This window comes from Caloenas nicobarica, chromosome Z, assembly GCF_036013445.1.
Source record: "Caloenas nicobarica isolate bCalNic1 chromosome Z, bCalNic1.hap1, whole genome shotgun sequence".
NCBI lineage: Eukaryota > Metazoa > Chordata > Aves > Columbiformes > Columbidae > Caloenas > Caloenas nicobarica.
Window position 1 is genome coordinate 102,915,622 of NC_088284.1, and position 21,825 is coordinate 102,937,446.

Genomic DNA, 21,825 nt, shown 5'->3' on the forward strand with positions numbered 1-21,825 from the left:
GCTCCCAGTTAGGATCCAAACCACAAGTCCAAGGGCAAACGGCTGCTGCGAACGGCTCATCCTCTCCTCCCTCTCCCACCCTTCAGCTCTGGGGACACCTCTACGAGGAGCGCAGGAGGACACGACCCCTAGACGTTACCAGCAGGTTTGTGGGAGCAACATCCTACCCGTGCAAGCGGACGGGAAGGCAGAATTGGCCCTAAATTTATGATGCTACAAGGTCTCTTCGTTTTTTTATAAAATAACCAATCGTAATGGGTATACGGCTAGTTTTGTTTTGCACACTCTGCTCCACATCTCCCACTGTATTCCCTAAGATCACAGAGCTGTTGCAACACTGCACTCCTCCAAACCAACACAAGCCTCATGATACAGTTGAGTATTTTCACATTTATTCTATATCAGTGACATTTACCACCAAACCGGCAAAGAACTAAAAAAAAAAAAAAAATTACCCAACAAGTCATCATTTTAACAGTGATAGAACATGGATAGCACATTTAAAAAAATTAAAAGTCTAAACACATTTTTATTCATGATGGATATAAACACTAAACTTCATGGTATTTTCTGATTTAACACTACATTTGAATTGCCAAGCAAAGAGGAGAACACAAAACTTTTTTTCCTTATTCCAACTACATTACAGTAAGCCATGGTTCACAAATGGGAGAACAGAAGCAAGCAAGGAATTGAGAAAGAGCTTCAAAAAAGTCTGAGAAGCTTTTTTTTTTTGTCTATGAAACCAACCAAAGTCAAAGGTTTCCTTTTGGCTGACCAAGAAAGTCATCATGCAAAGAAATCGAGGACAGGACACTAAATACCAATACAAAACCAGACTGCTTTTTTTTAAAAAAAAAAATCAATGTTATTATAAAGGTAATAATTTTTGTTACATAAATAGAGACTAGAAAAGGTCCTCAAATCAAAGTCCTTGTAGACTTGAACAAGTGCTCCTTCAGAGGGAAACTTCAAGCTCATTATACTGAGGTGGCAGGAGCACCGAGAGGTGCTCATGAGGTTTATTGGATGTTCCACACGGGGCACCATAGTCCTTGGTGTTACTTTACTACTTTACAACCGACAGGGCTGGTTTTAGTGGACCATAGTTTCTACTTGCTCGCACAGTGAAGATGAGACTCTTAAGGGAAACCAAAGTTTTGCCCTCTACCAGATGCATGTATATGACTAAGTGTTCTGTAAATACAAGGGATTTACTGTGATTTGTCATGTATTAAGTAGTACAGGTTTAAATTATTCTTTTTACCCCACCAAGGACCAGTCTTACTTTGCTTTAACTTCACCTAATTCCTCCTCTGTTTATGTTAAAGTAGAACAAGCTGCCCTTAAGATAAATAAGAATCTTCACACAACAGTTCATGTTGGTTTAACTAAATCAGATTAAAAGCACACCTTTATTTTAAAACTACGCAGTGTTATTGCACAGAGCAGTTCTGAGCTGTGAAACACTATTAAAGTTGTGTCCTATTCTCTAAGTTTTTCACTACGACATAGAAACATTCATAAAGGTGACACAGAAGTTTTAAACTGGCCTGAGATTTGGAAGAACAAAATGGTTACATCAAAAGATGCCAACTACTGACCAAACCGAACCTGTTTCAAGGATATAAATGTCTATCAAACCTTAATAACTAAGTAATAAACCCCTCTGAATCAATACATTTGGAACACTAATTCAAGATTATTAAAGAACCAGATAACATTAAGAATTAAAACGCAGAGCACATATTATGTAAACACAAACCACAAAATATTATTAATTGTTATATACTTCTCCTGCATTTACACTACATGCGTATTTCAAATGCAAATATTAATTTGGAGAGAAAGACCTACTGTATATGCACACAGTGAAACAGTTTGCTCAGCTATACTGCATCAATGGGTATTTGACAAGTTATAGCATTTACATATTCCGTTATTCTGTCTGTTTTTTCCCTGTGACGATGTTAATAAAACAACTGTTTTACAGATCCGTATTAACAGCTCCTCCTCTGAACCACAAGGATACTCATAGTTATGCAAATTCAGTGTATAAAATATACACCTACAAAAGGTCACCAAAAATGTAAAACCACTTCTTTTCTAAATCCTAGGAAAGTGTAATTTTATTGAACTATGGAAGTTAACATCAAGAATAACAATTTAATTGACAGAAAAAAAAAATCATTTGATATTCATATAGTAAGCTGTGAAAATTCAGTCTCTGTTTAAAAAGCTAACACGCAAGCACTGTAGTCAATAATTCCCTCACACGGGGACAGTTCTCAAGTGTAATTCAACATACTTAGCACTCTGTATTGCAGAAAATAAGTATAAAGAGCATAATAATTTAAAGTTTCTGATTTACAGTATGTTTTTCTGCACTGTAAGGAGAAAATAGTATTTAGAAAAGTTAAGCCAGATAAGCCATATTGATTTTTTTTTTTAAACATGAAGCAATGAAGAAATTCTTACAAGTTTTTCATTAAAAACTGCAAGAGTCAATTAACCAGAAGATGGAAAGCAGGAATGAGAAAGCAGTGAAAAAGAAAAAGTGTGTGGAAGAACAGAAAAAAGAAACAGAGGAAAACAAATTCTTATAAAGAGGAGGGGGAAAAAAAAAAAAAAAGATAAAAAGACATGGTTTACTAAACAAGCAAAATGACCTACAGGGGAGAAAATATAAATGGGTGATTGTCAGATTTTGGAAGTCAAAACCTAATGACCTTAGATCTGAGCTATAAACAGACACAAGGCAAAAGACACAAATAAGTAGTGAAATTGGATTTGCAGTTCTGTTCTGATATTAGTATCTTGAGATGACAGATGCTGATTTCAGACTACATGCTCAAATTATTCTCTACTTCAAACAGTTCGCATTTATGTTTCAGAAGAAACATTTAACCTCCGAGTTTTATTGTTTCTCACTTCAAACTCATCTTAAGAAAAAAAATGGAATGAAACAAAATGCTAACATACTCCTCTAAAGGAAAAACTACACCCTTTGGGGCATTCAAAAGGTTTGTCTTGCTGCTCATGTTGATTCTTTGCACAACTACTCCGCAGTGAGCTAAAACACACACAGGAGGTGCACTTTTCACTTAATTTTTCATATATTTGTTCCCATTTGAGGAGAATTTGACCACCTCTGTTTATAAAACTATTTAAAAAAAATGATAGCGTTTTTGCTACAATGGAGGAGGTTTCCCAACGGTGTAACATTTGAAAATTCTGTTTTGCACCAAAGGACTGATGCAGACTCAGTCCTTGTAGATGGAATTCCATTAGTTCTTCACAAATGCACCACTGGTCTGTCAAGTCTCCCCCTTGTCTGACTTACTGTACTTAAGCTTGTGTGACAGAGCGATCTCAGAGCATGCAAACCAAACACCATTAGGATCAAATTAAAACAGAAGATGCACCACTTTAAAATGACAATTACTAAGAAGCATTAAATCCACCAGACCAGACTATAAATGCCAGAAAAATAACCAGCGTGGATGTCAGATCCTCACCACCAACTGGTTTTCTACAGAGACCTCCTATGGCACTATCTTGCATGCTAATGCAGACAGAGCTGTGAACTACAACTCCGTGCTCTGGGAAAGATTTAAGGAGGAGAGTAAAGACTTCTCCACGGCAATTCAAGCTTCATCTCAGTCCACCACACTTAGTTCATCAAAAAAGAAACTTTCGCCCCACCCAGACCTCACAGAATGCTCTAGAGAACTTCCAGATTTTTTGTTGGCCTTGTAAGACCTAACCTTGAAACATTAACCTGGACCTGCCTGACTTGACATTTTACCTTTTGTATCAGGGAGAGAAGTTTCACTTTTCTGTTTTGTACTACAAAAAAAAGTATCATCATCACTGTTCTGTTGCTGCTTTTTGTGAAGGTCAGAGCTCCTCCGTTTTGTTTGCCTTAGTCCTGGCCTAGGCTGCTCTGTGGCCATAGTTCTCAGCTGCAGTCTGGTCTTTTCTCTGCCAGCCCAATGTCAACGCATAGAATACAAAAAGAGCCAAGACCTTTTAAGCAGAGTAGGTGAAAGGGACTGTTAGTTATCAGTGAAACTGTCAACATACAAAACACTCCCCAGATTCATCTAAGCACATCTTACACTCCCTACTTTTGAATTATTCAGGAATAAGTCCTTCTAAAAAGAGGAACATTTTGTGTAAGTGCAAACAGGAGTTTATGCAGGATACAGAGGGGAATGTTGAACTGAAATTCAGCTTACGGTTACAAAGAAACTAATAATGGGACACAAACATAGCTCACAATGTTTCATAAGTAAGACTAACTGTTGTAGAGTTGCCGAGTTCAATAAAAGGTAGCCTGTCATCAGAAATGAGTAAAATAAATTTGAGAAAAATATAAAGCCTTTGTCTTCCTGTTTCTCCTGTAAGAAACTGCAGAGATACTTGGGATGCTGCATTTTGCCCTGATGCTGTGAATGAAATGGCAGAAATTATGTCAGTTCTTAGGATTCATTATTCCTTTTCTCCATTTCCCTTTTTTGGGTTGGAGTAAGGTATGTACTGCTGTGTGAGTAAGGTATATATGCTGTGTGATACCAGGCACTGCGAATTACTCCCATTTTATAAGTACAGATTTGCAGGAAGATGCTCTCTCTTCCTTATAGACAAATTGTAGAAAAATAGGAGAAAAAAAAAAATCCTTGCTCTTTGCACTCCTCTTTGCTTTTTTTTCTTTTGTTGCTTATCTGTACCCAATATTGGAACATATATTTTATCTTTTCACAAGGCCACATTACCGGTCCTTGCTCTGGATGGCACTTTCTTGATACTGCTGGTTGTCCTACTTTCTTGCCTTTACTCCCAGTTTCTTTATTTTTTCTACCTTTGTACCAATCAAATAACACTCCACATAATAGCAGCCACAGGCATCTCAATGCGATTCTGGTTTGGGCAGTTATACGTGTGCAGTTTTGGGGTGAGAAACCAGCTGTTTCAGGTAACTCGTGGTCTGAGGAGAAATACCTAAAGTCAGAAAAACCCCTGAAATCAGTAGTTTAACACAAACAATAATGGCAGCCATGGATATATGAACTAGGTCTTGTGGGTTTTTCTACGATGGACATCAAAATTATGTCCACTTAAATCCATTAAACTGAGCTCAAGAGGAGCAGAAAAATGATGGAGGCTATTTGCAGAACAGAAGGAAAGTCAGAGGGCACTGAACAGAAAGCTCCTCTCCTTTTGCCCATGTTGCTCACTATTGGAAAAGTAAAATATCCAATACAGAGGCAAGTCCTGCAGAACTGGGCAGTAACCTTTGGTCAGAAGGTGAATTAATGATCCGCTCCCTGAGATGACCAAAAATGAGCAGATTTCATACGTGCTCATGTCCTACTGTGAACATTGTCCCCAGAAGGTTCAAGATCAACTGTTGCTGACAGGATGTGCAGATAACCACAAACTTCACTCAGGTTCACAGGATCTTGTGGAGGATTTGGGTTTTTTTTCCCTTTCTTTTTAAACTTAGTTTGCTCCCATGGCTTTGTCTAGCTACGCTTTAGATAGTTTGCCTCCAGCATACCCAGAGGATGTTGAGAAACATCTCTCCCCTGTTTTCATTTATTTCTATGTCCAACAGTTGATGCAGTCTCAAACAACCTCTCGTGCCATGCCTGGGGTGATGTTTTTCTAGGAGGAAACTGGGTGGTTTGTCCTGTATACACATTAAAAATGGAGTTTTACCCTACAGGCTTGTATCATTTCTGCTGTCCACCATCATCCCCGCACGTCTTCCAGCATTATTGCTTTCAAAACAAGGTAAGAATAAGTTCACTTTGGTCTCCTAATCTAGGCAGGGAAAAATAAAGTAGATTCGAGGCTTGGTACAAACCCAAAAATTGTGATCAAACTATATAGTTAGTAAATTGTTTGTCTAAATCTTTCATGTATGATGAAAGATTATTATCATAATTCATTAGCAAATTACAGACTTTGTAATGCAGGCAGTCACAAATTTGGCTTTGTATCAATCATTTTAGACCAGCTGGGTAGAAATTAACACAAGTCTGGGCTACATAAAATGAAATGCTCTTTCATTTTTAATTCACTGAAAACTTTGAAGGAAAGAAATGGAAGCTCTTCCAAAAATGGCAGTTTTCCCTGATTTCTGTAAATCATTCCATTTCACTGTAGAGAAACAAACACATACACGTGGAGTATATGTAATTTAATACCACAATAACTATTCAATCAAAAAATATTAAGTATATATAAAAGAAAAAGCGGTGCAGTTTAAAAATCCCTCTCCTTGTTTCCGAGGCAGTAATACACATTAGCGATCCCTAGAAGAATTATTAAACAAACACAAAAGCTAACGGCCTGGCTACTCACAAGATACAGTATTGTCAAAATTCCTGCTGAGTTTTTTTTCAGTCTATCGAGACGACCTTATATAAAAATGCTTGTTTTGATTATGTCTACTTTGCCTAAGCTGCAAGGCCATGTATGGTGACAGCTGCGTTTGGGAGCAACTTAAAACAAATTTTATCTTAGTGGCACCTAATCCAGAGACTGGTACAAGCAGCATGGAAAAGTCAGTGTCGAAATTAAACAATGAAGGCTTTTCTAGGAACAGATGCTTTTTGCCTGCAGCTGTAAAAACCTTAAAACAATCCTATACCCCACTGTCTGGTCACGCAACTATCACAAAGCAAGGCATAAATTTTGCCACTTATTGCAAATGTTTGCTGAGAGCTTCTATAACCCTTTCTAAAAACAGTAACAGGGGTTCCTTAAGGGTAATTATGAGGCTGTTTTATCCTTTAAATGAGTGCAAGGCTCTTCAATTTATGCCCACGATTCTTCATTTTAAAAAAACAAAACAAAACCGCACCCAAACTTTTCAAGTTCATGTTTCACACAGACATAAGAATATAACTCCAAAATTGTAAGAAATGGCTTTGTGGACCGGACAGAGACAAACGTTGCTCATTCACATTTGAAATTGCAACCGAGTATTTTCTTTGCACAGTAATTACAAAACGAGGCAGCCCAGCGCTATCATTACACTGCTGCTAAGATGCTGTTGACCATTTCAGTCTCGTATCTCCACAACTGCTACATTAAATATTCTCATGCTCTCCAAAAAATTTCCTCTTTCTATTAAATAAATGCACTAACAAACTTTAAACCAAAATATAAACTCTTACTGAAAAAAAACTTCTATAATTCAGTGAATAAAAGAAAATCATCGGTTCCCAATTAAGTGAGCAATTTACAATGTCAAGAATCTAGTTATGCTCCATATGAACTGATGGGGTTTTTAGATTAGCTTCTGTTGTGTAGTTAAAAGTGATACCACCAACATGATTTACATAAGTACAATATTTTCAAATATTTTCTCACCAAGCAAGCACTCTAAAATTGTGAAGTGTTTCCTTTCTTACTCAAGTAAAAAAAAAAAAAAAAAACACACACCACACACCACACCACAACTTTTCCAGAACAACAGTTCATTAGCACCTCACTATTTATAAGTATAATTGGGTTGTTTGATGAGAAAACATGAGAGAACACTGAGCCTACTATAATTTGCACAAATACAAATTTCATTGTCTGAAAACAAATCAACAATTCAACGATTTTTTTTTAATATAAGTGTATATCATGCAATAAGTGATCATATTATAGTTAACATACGAGAGAAAGGTTAAACCATGCACTAGTACACTTTAATTTACAAGATGTAAATTAACTTTTTTAATTGCAAAAATGCTAACTTTCATTTTTCAATTACGAATCAACTACATACAATTTATACAGACAGCAGCGCTATGCTATTTAGCTACAGAGTACTGCTTTCCCACTTTAAATATCACAGGAACTGGGGACAGAGCTGTTTAACATGTTCATAAAGCTGCTTAGGTTTTCTTGTCATTTCACGCTAACACCTTCATAATATCTAGCGCTATGATAAAAGCCTTGCATAAAAATTTTCCACCCTGAAAGTAAAACACAGCAAATATTCAAAATCAGAAGAGCAAGCGTTGGTTTTAATTGCCGTTTTTAAAAAATTCAGGGTTTTAAATTAGGTCTTGATCCCCAAAATCCTTAGCATCCTTAAATTACATGAGCAAAGCCATTCAATTCAACATGATTACTTCTAAAATAAGGACAACTCACATGACTGAGCATTTATGGAGCCGAACCTATAACCAAAATTATAACAATGACTCCTCATTACTTTCAAATTCAAATAAATTGATCCTTATCCTTTGAGAGTTTCTCTCAAATCCAACTACGCTTATGGATGGAGTGTAATAGAGACAGAGAACGAGAGAAAGGACGAAGGGAGACATAAACACACATACAAATGTGCAAGTGCTGACAAATCGAAAGCTAACAGATGTGTGACTTCTAATTAGTTATAATAATCTGTGCTTGGAGGCTAGCGGGACATGCCATGCCTTCCCTTGGAAATCAAACGCCTTCCTTCGGAGTTTTAAACTCTCTGGGTGCTTCTGAATTTATTCCAGAGAAAACCTTGCTTTCAGCAAATTTTAGATATCTACAGTGATAACTTTATGAAAGGAAAATATTAAATTATAATTATCCTAAACAGACACAGTCTTGTGAAACTAACCCTACATTCATATGAAAATACAAAGCATTGACTATAATGAATTTGATTCATCCTTGGACACAAAGCTTTACCACAGTAAACTCAGTCAACTGTTGCTCTTGCTTTTATATTCATAGTACTTAAATAGCGCACTTTAAAACAAAAAAAACTCCAATTGGCTTTTCATACATCCACCCTCCCCAAAAATAACGCACTTGAAAAACCCAAATGATATGAAAAGGCTTCAAGGCCTCTTTTCTCCTTTTCACAGCACTTTTTTTTATTTCTGTTTGCAGTAATCTGCCTTTCACTTTCTCATTGCTACAGAACAAACGAGGAGGCTCAGCACTTTGAAAAGGGGGCTCAATGTGTAATGGGTCCACTAGAATTAATTTAGTTGCACCAAATCCATTGAGCAGTGAGGTTTTTTTCTCTCCTCAAATCATTTTGAGTCGGACGCAGCCCCCAGCCTTTGTAATTCTAGTAAAGCACTTAAAGTGCACAGTAGGTGTTCATCAGGACCATCTGGTCAAAAGCAAAACAAGCTGCTGATTTTGCCTTTGAATAGAATGAAGCAAGTGTGAATTAGTCTCTTCAATTAGCACTATTACAACCTGTCAAGTGCATATTGTAAAACAGGATTATTACAGTATTGGTCACCAGTGCAATTATTTACTCTCTGCCTTTTCTTGCATATAAAAATGTCCATGTTGACTAGTTTTTGATAACTGAAGATCGTTTCTTTAATGATATGCACGTCCAAACCCACCAAAACCAAATTACGGGTTATGAAACATATTCTGTTAGGAATATATTAAGTTTCATAATTAATAAAGAGGTAAAAGGGTGCCCTTGCTTTATCTCTTCTTGCTGTTTCTGTTGCATAAAAAGAATAATAGTTATATACTTTTACCAGTATGATATCTTCGAAACATCTCTACAGTCAGATATTAAGATATTTTAAGTGCCTAATAAAGCTATCACTTTTGAACAGGTACATGAAAGGTATTTTCTCTTTATTTCCCAAGGAACTTCCTTTTAATGTAATTCCTAACATGATCATTTACAAAAAGTTTATCAGGATTTCTTTCAGCAAATACATTTTAGTTTAGCAACGTGTTGGTTTTCTTTAAAAGAAAGGAAGAAAAAAAATGAAGTTGATTTAGCTTCATGAAAATAATTTTCTGTCCTTGTTTAAAATGAAAAAACCTAGTTTGCTAGCTGGTACTCATTTACCACTGTAGAACACGGAGGCTATCACAGTGATAGATGTTTAAATTATGTATACTGTTGTTATGACTCCCTATAAATTGAATATAATTTTTACATGACAGATTTCTTTAAAAAGCAAACAAAATGTCCAAATTTTACAAAAAGAATATATGTCTTGAGTACAATCAGTGTAACAACAATGTATTTCACTAGCTTCTCTGATATTAAGAGAAGAATTGAACAATAGTGTAGAATGTCTGTGCACTTCCTATTAAATACCAAGAAGTGTTAGTTACTGACTTTTATTAGCATAAGAATAGTTTTTAACAATTTTAAAGCAAGTAAAAAACCTCGAAATATAACACAACTGTTTCCGAAACTGTTAATGTATGTACTATATTTGGACATGTCTATATTCTGATATCTGACAAATGTATTTTATTTTAATTACTTAGCCACAACATTAAAAAGAAGAATATTATTTATATATACATTTCGTGTCCCCATGCCAATGTCTGACCTTTACCGTGGATGATCTCGCTCAACAACAATTGGCTTGAAAATATTTTGTAGGGATAACAAAAATCAGATCTGAAAAAGGTACAAGACCTTCAGCTGGATTATTTTTCTGCATGGTGAAGGTAATTCATCTGCTTACCTATATTTATATGTTACATTTATTTAGGCCTTTTAAATAAGGTTTCTGCTTGCATATTTATAAATGACGGGTTTGTATCTTGTTTCACACTCATTCGATTATCAAAAAAGTTTTAAAAAATTCAGCACAAAGGACTTCAACTGTCATTAGAGTCTGTCAACAGAGAATTTATAGCTTATCTCAGCCCAAGCAGTTGTATGCACAAATCATTCCTCCTCCTGCCTGGAGTGCTATTAGATACATTGCTTTTTATATTCCACCTTAGCCAGTAAGTCTGTAGGGAACAAAGAACAAATCTATTACCTATCACAGGTGACAGGGATGCTCGGCAGCGAGCGCCGCTGAGGTTATTGGCTAAAGGAACGGAATAAAGAGCAGCTGCAGCCACGCACAGGCAGCCGGTATTTAGGGACCCGTCCTCTTTGCATTGTTTGCACAGATTTTATGTTTTACTAGGAATTACAGTGCCCGGTACACACTTTCCCTAGTATTCTCAACTGGAATCTCCAGCAGTTACAAAATAAAATCAGCAATCTACAAGAGGCCTGAGGTATCTGCATATTTAACTTGCCCACCCTTCAGCAGCCACAGCTTGTGTGCTCTGGAGACATCTAATCCTGCACACGGGAACCACTAAAAGGCTTCAAAGTCTGTGCCAGAAAAACAGACAAACGCAGACTCCTTGTTTTTAACAGAGTTATCCAGTTTGGTAACGTTCTTCTTTTCCTGTGTCACTGACTAGAACAACAAAAAGTGCAAAGCGTGCTATTGTGACAAGAGCTCAAATTCAAAAAGTTTTTCACAAATTAGTTTGTCTGCTCCAGGAGGAGAAGACAAACTTGCTTTGCATGAAATATTTAAATATTCCCCCCTTTGAAAAGGGCTGTCCTTCGTCTCCATCAAATAATATAACTACAACTTGCAAAAATGAGAAGTAGTAGAAACGTTCATTTCTAAATGAGAACAAGTTCATAAGAATCAAGAGAGAACAAATGACGTTGAATGTGGCAATGCCTTGTAATAATTTAGCACATAGCTTCTCAAATCAAAACTTAAAAATTCTCTCACTCCAATTACGGATAGCATCTGCAAACTATCTCAGCAGAATAAAGAGCAAGTATTCAGACAGAAAACTCCTTTTAGTGTTCTAAGTATTAGGTCAATTTGTTAGAATTGTCCTTATTTAACCATATAATTCATTGGAAATACATTAATTTACAGTCTCCAAACTGGCACAAAAGCTACTAATTTCCACTTTAAAATGCAGAGCATGGAAAAAAAGTAATCATGATTTTTCCCAGAACAGTATCTGCCCAGAATTAATTTAATACTGCAATTTTACAAGAACAAACAGATGTCAGAAACCTGTGACATAGATTAATTTGCAATTTAGACCAACATGTTATCATTAACTTTCCAAATTAACAACTAACTCCCCTGCCTAACGCAAAAACAAACAACAACAACAAAAAAATCAAATATCCAGAATTTTGGACAAGTTTGGTTTAATTTTTTTATTTCATCGCTGAAGATTCCCTATAAGCTCATAATCCAACATCAGTATAACTGAATGTAACTTCTGTTTTTTAAACTGAGAAATTAAATCTAAATACGTAAACAGTTGAGGATGTAGATAAAGCATTTAAAAAAAAAAAAAACAACCTAGGAAAAAAACCATAAAATTTTCAAGTACCATCCAAATTCAGCTACTGAATTAATATGCAAGAAATAGTGAAATCAGAGAAGAGCACCACTGCTTCAGGCTTCTCGCAGAGAATTTTCTGCCAGACTGTTGCCCCATTAAACAGAAAGATTTATTTGAAATTGCAATCCCTACAAATATCATTTACTATTAAACATGCATTCTAAACAACAAAAAAGATGACTGAACTGAAGCAACAGTACTTTAGGAAAGCACAGCTCCCTGGTTTTCGCATTTAATTCATTGCAAAATATTTAGGACAATTTTTAAAGGGTGGAGGGGTTGAGTTTTTGGTGTGGGGTTTGGGGGATTTTTTGAAACACTTGGAAAAAACATCTATTCCTTTAAAATTGGCAGCATTAATAATAACAACAACAAACCAAACAACTAGCCCTGGAAAGACAGTTGCACCCAACTGTGGCAAGCAGTAGAACATTTATAGAATTTTAAATATTTCTTTTAATAATTGATGTAGTCATTTTGAATCTTTCTGCATAGGATATAACATGTGAGTAGATTGCATTAACACTGCTTAAACATTTCAACTTGTCAGTATGGCCAAGTCGATTTCTGAAATATTTGCAGTATTTTCCCCATCGAAACAGTAATAAAGGTAGAATAAATATATGCCACTGCTTTATAATCACTGAACATTAATGAATATTTTATGTCTTTTTAAATCTCCCTGTTTAATTTAAAAGGGTGAAATTAAGTCTCCTCCCTGCAATATGCCAATTATCTGTAAATCAAACAATAACTTGGCCATTATACTCCTTTTTGTTAATATACCAGAAGCTAATTTGAAAACACTGAATGGCATTTTTAGGGAATAATTGAATAGTCCTTCCTGCCCTCTTGTGGTTGGCAACTGCAACTCGCATAGAGCTTTTTCACGATTATAAAAATATACCAGAAGGAAAGTAAACTATTAATTTGTTAAAGTGTGAACATGAGAGTGAAGAAAAAAAGATCTAACAGTCCCTGGAGAGGAGAGAGACAAGGGAGAGAAGGAAAGATATCACCAGTTCCTCCAAATTGCACAGAGTAACTAGATTCATCAATCATTTGTTACAATGCTCACTCCATGCTAAAAGCGAAAAAAAAAAAAAAATTAAAAAGCCATTAGGGAGTTAACATACAAAACAGTGCTTGTTTTCTATAATTAGACAAATGTTCACCAACCCTTTTACCTCGGCCAAATCCCCAGTGATTTCCACAGGACTCTGCACTGGTTCACCTGTTCAGCACCAGCTGCACAAGAAGGTCCAGAGTTCTCTTTTCATTTTAGCGTCTGAAATTGTCTTCATAATTTTAAACGCTACATTGGGTGTAATACGTACAAGGCAGAAAGGCAAAGAAAGGTTTGATGCTCACGCTGATTACAGGGTGGTAGGGTGCGGGTTTTTTTGGATTTTGGTTGTTTAATGGGGAAAATCATAACTGACTTTTAAATTACGTCGACTTTATATGTTAACATGTTGACTGTAACCTGTCATTACCGACAAACAAGAAAACCTCAGTGCATGTAAAGGCAGCCTAGATTCCCAGGCGCTGTCACAGCGTTCCGGTTCCTTTGAGCCAGGGAAGACCCACCAGTAAAGTAGTAATTGATACAGCGTAGATAAAAACTAAACAGACAATATGTAATGTATGTGTTTTCTTTTAGAATCTCACCATTTTAAAATTAAGAACAAATATTCCGATCATTTATCTCCGTAAATATTCAAATTATTTTTAATTGTAAATAGTGCGAGCTTGGCCCCTCAAAAAACAAGCTGATGCAACTGTGTATGTTTGTTTATATTTAAGAAAAATCTCGGAACTTACTATAATAGGATTAAAAGGGTAAAGCAGAAAACAGGCTTTCACGCAGGGGAAAGATCAAAATGTAAATCTTAGGAATGATAGGATTCACAATGAAAACAACGCATGGTCATTATTCATTGTTGTATTGCTGCTATAGCTGATATTACGGAACTTGAAATAATTCTGTCTACAATGTCAGCATGTGACATGAAAAACTTCAACAAAATCTGTTCAACCCTAAAAGCCTGAGAGAAGTGTCAGACCAATAGCAAACATACATTTAATTTGAAAAGCAAACATTTAATCTTAATATTTTGTAATGTGAATTCTGAAGATTCACATTTCTGGATTGTTTGTTATGTTTCCAGAAGTCAGTGGGTTATACAGAAAATAACATTCAAAACATCTGGCATTAGAAAAACCATGGAGCATTAGACAACAACTTTTGAGTTTAGAAAGGTGTTTTAAAAATGTGCAAGGACTGCTTGTTCTAAATTCAGAGGGTCCAGAGTCAGACTTATTTGCTCCTATAGGACTTAATTCTGACAAAGTTCTCTACAATGTCACCCCTTGCTGGCCATTCTACAGAACAGCAGTGACGTCCATCGTACACAAAATCATTTGGCTACCAAGGCAGAAACAATTACAGCACTACGATAGCAACCAGCAATGGCAGAGCTGCCTCCAAAATGGAGATGGAGCTGGTTCAAAGAAGAAAAGACAGAGGGAGCTTCAAGGGACGTAAAGATAAAATGTAATTTGAATAATTGCCTTTCGTCATCACTCTAGCATAACTCAATAAACACTGTGTGTATATTTTGCTACTATAATGCAAAAAGTAACATTTTTTTCTGCATAATTTAATAGAAAACCTTTTTTAGGTCAAGGTCGTTAATCAGATCACAGCAATCTTGATGATCCAGTTGATTAAACCAAAAAGACGACTAATAAAATAAAGGAATATCCGTTGAGACTACGTAAACCCTCTTTTACAGAGCTGGCATGAGCTATAATGAGCTACATTTATTCTTCAGCTGTGAAGCCGCACTCACCTCCTGAATGGTACTGCTGCCTGAGAAGTTGAGGTTGTACTCCCGCTGGACTTCTCGATGGGTGACAATCAGCATGAAGTTTTGATTTAATGACTCCTGCAGAGCCCTGCAATGGTTGAAAGAAAAACAAGAAAATCAGGGATAAGCATGTTATAGCTTGTTTTACAGTTAGATGCAAAAACCCCGGGGTACCCTAAACTCTATACGGACAAGTCCAGGCACAACATTATCATCTCTCTTTTCACTCTTAAACGCAAGGAAGCATGCTGAGAATGACCAAAGGCCATTCCTGAACTCCTTCCTTAATAAGGCAACTGCAGCCTTTAAAGCCCTTCAAATGTTAAGTATTCTCAAAATGGAGAGAGTCACATTATCTTCACAAACATTGGGTATATTTAGCACTCATAATGCCATTAATACCAGGCTTGTAACCATATTGACGACCAGACAAAATATCAAGCTACAGCGCACACTAAAACCTGATGGTAAGTAGAAGGCGGCAAAGCAAAGCGTGCTCTCGCTTCTCTGGGGTTACCTGAAGCATAAACCCAACGGAAATTCTTCCGCTTAGTTTCACCCAAAGCACATAAACCCAGCTAATTAGAACTGGAAAATGAACCACAGCAAAATTTCTCATGTGGGTATTGAGCATTTAGAAAAATTAGTTCTGCTCAAATTGATTTAAGTGTACATTAAAATATCATTAATCATATGAATTTTTTAAAAAATCTTAAGATAAAGATTAAACAAGCCAACTCTATGTTCATGTTGTCACAAACTTGAGGTTTTTGTTATTTTCTTGGTACCAAAACATCTGGATGTTAAAAAGGCATGTTGTTTGCTTAATTGGGTACAAAATCATGCAGCTATCTACTTTTCAAAATAGGAGGCAGGACTTCTGTTAGAGACACAGCAATTACAGCTGTGTACGATCTTACGTAGGCTACAAAACTGCAGCAAATGTTGTAACATAGCTTGGCTTTCTAAACACTATTTATGCAGGCGCGATGTTCAGTGGCACGTGGAATTAAATTATGCTTATTCGATTCTTTTTTTTCTCATCACGCACTCTTAAAAGAATAACAGACTGGGTTTTTTTTTTCCTTCACATCTTCACTGTTCCACAACACTTCAACACGCCATTCCTCTTCGCAATAAAGGACAAATTCTGTATGCAGATGAGAACAGCTGTATCTTAAGACACAAGATGATAAGGAAGACTGTTAGATTATTTGAGTCCGGATTTGTTAGTTTTACCTGCTACTGGAATGGCCGATCAGCAGTTTTGCTGCTCAGATGATAAGGAACCCATGCAAGACTCACTGGATGCTTTAGCAAGAGATGCACAATTTGCTTTAGCATCTCAAGAAGGATTACCTTACAAAAATATCTTCACTTAGCAACTTAATTTGGATTCTGTGACATCTTAAACATAACAATCACATACTACAAAACAAAATCACAAGTGCTATTTCTCGTATTTTATGCTTTTGTAATAGGGAAGAGAAATTTAACTCATTGTCAATGGTAGGCTGGATCAAGTGTGTAAGAGAGACTACAAATGTAACTCAAGTAAATCCTCTATGTTGAACGTGAAGTTGGCTGCACTTGTTGCAGAAAACGCTTTTGCGTCTCTTGCAAGAAAAGACCTAAAAATTCTTAAAATACCCAACAGTCCTTTAAAAGAGGTAAGAAAAAAAATACTCCTGAGAAGTCGTATGCCTCTTTTCAAAGGTAATTCTAATTTGATTGTTAATAATAAGTTTAGCAACGCCATAATCACACTTTCTTTTGGCAAATGTTCAGTAGCAACTAAAATATCCCACTGTGCTTTTTCAAATTCTGATTTTTTATTTGTTTTCAGCAAATACTGGAGGTGAATGACATATTTAATTGCTCTGAAAACATTCATTGCAGCATATGTGAATGGCCCCGACTTCCACACAGAACCACACAAAGGCTGTTATAGCTATTTTTGACTCTATCTGAAAAGCTGTAAATGCTAACTGATAACATGACTCACGTTTTCATTCTGTAATTACGTAAACAGAATGAAACAGGCTAATTCGGTCGAATCCTCAGCCTCTGAAGGTATGCATGATACACACACTTCAGTACTATCCAAAATGCAGCATGCCAACCAAAAGCATCTGTTCATAGGAAAGGTTTTCCACTTCTCTATTTCATCTGGATGTGATAGCAGAGTGTATTTGGAAAAGGAAAAAATACTCTTCAAACACAGCCAATTTAAATGAAGTGCCTTAAAATTAAAAGCCTCGATTTTTGAAGTAACTAACAATTTTGACAACTCTGCTTTTTGGATTTCTAAACACAAGATGAATGCTGTAAACAAACAAATTCTCAGTATACATTCATAGCCAAATAGACAAATAAGAGGTTGAAAATTAAGCTGGCTAAAAACCGAACAAAAAACTCCAAACCAACAAACAAAAACAACAACAAAAAACAAACAAAACCCAAAAACCAACCAAACAAAAAACCAAACAGACAACTTGAAAATACCGGGGAAAAAATTGAGTTTGAAAGTGTCAGCAATTAAAGTGCATGGTTAATTATTCACCCTTTCTTCAGAAAAATAATATAATGAGGAATATTATTTCTGCTTACACAGAAATCCAGGGGTCAACTGATCCAACCCTTTGAGCTCCTACGTAAAAATTTCCTAAGGTCTGACAGCAGTAAGACCTGGGCCATACACGTTCAAAAATCACTGGGAAGGGGAACTGGTGGCACATCCGAGGGGCCGGTTGTGCCGATGACCTCCCGCGGTACCAACGCTCCTCCGTGGGATGGGGCTGAACAACCAGCCATGCCAGTCCCCTCCTGTCCACATTTCCTCCAGCAACTAGGGATGTGCATCACCCCAAATTATTTGTGCCAAAAGAACCCTGCTTCCAAAACACACCTTGCCCTAAAACTGTATTTCCAGCCATTAAGGCTGTGAACAAATGTACAAATTAAGTGTATTTAAAGAAGACTTGTCATTGACAGTAAGCTGCAGCTTACTTTTATTTCTTTTTGGGTGCACATAACTGTATTGAGAAAACTGACTTCCGAACACAATGCACGTTTCTAAAATTTTGGCTTCAGTATTTGCAGCTGTTTCATTTTCTTGCAAATGTTATCAGTTGACTACAGTCTTCTAAATGAAACATCTGCATTAAAAGGAAAAAAAAAAAAAGGAAAAAAAAAAAAAATCAGGGCCAAACCCCAGGTCCCATTAAAGTCAAGACAGATTTTCTTTCTTTTTCTCTTTCTTTTTTTTGCCATCAGTGCTAACAGAATTTAATTAATCTGAGAATTAATTAGCAGCACAAGAGAATCTAGAAACAGGATTAAAGTAGGCCAGTCTTATCAGCATAATTTCTCCCCTACTGCAAACTCTAGCTTTCAAAAGCGTTTGCTGATAGGTTATATACTGCCGTTACATCTTTTTTTTCCTCAGCTGAATTATTATACATTCACTATGCAGCCCAGGAGACAAGGGAATTTGATGGTATATTTGGGCACCAATCTTCCCTTAGAGGAACTCTGCCTACACCTAAAAAACAAGTCCAAGAACAGACAAAAGAAAATAGGTTTGCCTCTGTGGCATTGGTTATCAGCAATATCACAATGCACAGAAACCTCAGTGGTGGACCAAGATTCCGCTGGGGTCTAAACGCTACAATATGTAAACAAAAACATCCCTCTTTAAAATTTAAATTTCAAGCAATGGAAGCTGCAAGATTTTTTTTTTTTCCACTAAACTCAAAATATCAAAACTCAGCTAGGAGTCTGGAAAGAGTTTATTCACTAGCTACTCCATCCAAATTCCAATATAGCACAATTTATAAACCACAAGTTGAATAAATTAAGAATAGAAACAATATTTAGCCAAAAAATGTGTTACTGCAAATAATGCTAATCTTAGTGGACAGCAACTGTTTAATGAGTCCACGCAATGTTGAAGCAAGATGGTATTAGTACTGATATTTATTATGACATATTTTAAGCTTACAGTTTTACTGATTTTGTGTTGTTCTGTTACAACACATAAAATAGATTGGTTGTATCTATTATTATTAAGTGACTGCCTTAATGCTTTAATTTCTGAGGTACTTGGCTTTTTAACAGCATTTTTCTTTGAAATTTTGATAATATTTTATGCTTTGAAACAAAAAGCATATCCTTAATCAATGATCAGCAAATGCTCCTTTTCATTTCAGTTCTGTAAGTCTTTATGAAACACATGCAGTATTTCCCATTAGGCAATATCCTTCTCAGTCACATAGAGATTTCTCCCAAAATCTCTGAATTTTATATAAATAGGTATGACACAAGGTAATTAACATTTCCATTTTAAACTTACAGATTTAAACAAGCTCATGTCAACAGAAGTCCAAATTTACTGTAATTACGGATTATTTACATTAAAACAAAATAAGAAATCAGTATGTAAATGTAATGTTTGTTGTAGCTAATGCAGCAGGAGGTGGTAGATTAGGTTCAAACAGCAATCAGTTAGCAAATCTGGCTAACATGTAAATGAGCAGAAGCCTTTTTGTTTACATTCTATTGCATTTTAAACGTCGGGATTTTTAAACTGTCTTCTGAGCAGATGTGAAAATAAAACATTAATCTTACCATTCTTATTGAAGCTTTCAAAGTAACTAAAGCAAGGCACTGCTCCTGTCCAGCTAAACAGACAGTACTAATAATTGGAGTTGCAGGTTACACCGTTCTTAATTAACACTCTGCTACAGTTGATAGCGTACAAGAAGAAACGATGCCACAATCACCACTCCTCTGCAGCGATCTAACGCACATGCATCCAGCAATAAATGGTCCTATTACTTGAAAGATGGGGGCTTTTTATCCCTATCCGCACAGGTGATTACTTTTCCTAAATAATTTACGATCGCTTCGCAAAAATACATTACTTGTAATAACTGCAAAGGTAAGCACCTGGTCAAACAGCTTTTAACTGGTTTTACCTTTCCAACGATTCATCAGGTCTAATAAAGTGCATGATGAATTACCTAAGACTTTCAGCTACTTAGCAAAAAAAGTATAATATAAAATACATTATATCCATTAAATTGACAACTGAAGAACAAATGGAGAACAAGAGCCTCCCATAACATGCACAACAGAAAGGAGAGGACGAGGATGACCCAGCTCTGTGGCCTGACTTGCACACCTCTGCTTTTGATGCTCTCCCCTCTGCCGCGTCCAACAAAACCTTTTCCCTGAACTGGGTGTTGCTGACTGAGGCAACAAAGGGGAGGAAAATCACCCTGAGGAAGTGAAGAATCTAATCTGACAAAGCCGGTGCAAGGGATCTCTCCTCCCCTTGGACAATTAAACAATGGCCATTCTTTGGCACCTTTCCTTTCAAGGCTGCTTCCCAAAGGAAATCAAGTTTTTCTCACCCACCTGTCCCACACAGTAACTTTTGAACTCATTCACTAGTTTCAAGGAGGTCTGACAGCATCATAAATGTCTCAAAGACTGGGTGTAAATCAACAGATGGGTAGAAGGAATGGACCTAAATTACTACCCACCTTAGTAAAAGGCTGCAGTACAAGCACAGCACTTTTATACTCCATCCGGCCAACTTCTAGCCAAGGATTATAGCACTACCTGCAGCATGTGATGTCTCCTTTGCTTCCATATTACCTTACTACTAGCTGGAGAACAGAGGCAGGGCAGGCTGACTGCCTATGCGGGGGGGAGGTGGAAAAAAAGACAAAAAAAAAGGCCGAGACTGAAAAAAAATACATAGGTGCTACAAGATACATGGGAAGAATTCAGATGTGGGTGAGTTCATGGGAAGGGAGAGGACTGAGTGACTGCAGCCACTGGGATGAGGCAGGAATTCATAAGAAATCGTGTTTCATTACATCCACAGCTCACAGAGCACATTGTTACTGCTCTGGGTATCGTGCATGGATAAGTATGGCTTTGCCGACTGAAATTGTGGAAGCAGGGCGTGTAACCCTACAGGTGGTATTTGACATTTAAATTTAATCTTTACACCTCAATTTACCAGCTGACGGTAGTAATTTGCTGGGTTTCTATTGCCTATAAAAGCTTTGGATATGCCACTGATGAGCGAAGACACCCTAGGAGATTTTTGCTTGTTTAAACTGGAGGATCACTTTGCCACTACATTTAGATGTTAGTTTTAAGTCAGTTCTGGGTTAAGCCCATTCAGTCTGTCACAATAAACTTCAACGCCTCCGTACCAATACCTTGGAAGAGGATGTTTCAGATGCTGTTCTGCCTCAGTGTCAAGAAAAGGCATAAACTGGAGTTTACAGAGCTGCAACAAGATTGCTCCTTTTAAGAAGGGCATATACGTAAAATATCATATATTGAAAGCTCAGGCTTTTCAAATACCACTTTCTGGAGATACTCAAATCACAACTACTTATTTATAGTTCAAAACAGAAGGCATTTGAAGAAAATAACGGATGAACTCACAAAGTAAGAGGCAAAGTTCCTTAACATCCATTAATAATACGTGTGAGCAAGATGCTTTTAAAATGGTGGGTAACAAACTAATCTGAATAATAACTGACCTAGCAGTAGGCAGTAAACAGTGTAACTGGGTTTGGTACATTGCTTCAATTAGATGTGTTTTGATCTGCATTGATGCTTTAATTGGAGGCAAGCTTCCCCTTTCATCTAGAATTTATGACTTCAGGGAGATGATCTAGCCTCAAATTATCCTTAAGTAGCCACTAATTAATCATCATTTGCTATCCCAAAGCTACCAACTTTCTCT

General features: G+C 36.5%; 1 protein-coding gene across 1 annotated transcript in view; it reads right to left on the reverse strand.

Annotated features, from left to right (window-relative positions):
• Positions 1-21,825, reverse strand: part of FAF1 (Fas associated factor 1) — a 163,031-nt gene that overhangs the window by 97,436 nt on the left and 43,770 nt on the right. The window contains exon 7 of the mRNA XM_065657013.1: positions 15,033-15,138. Coding sequence (XP_065513085.1) covers positions 15,033-15,138 — 106 coding nt within the window. The remainder of the gene's footprint in view (positions 1-15,032; positions 15,139-21,825) is intronic.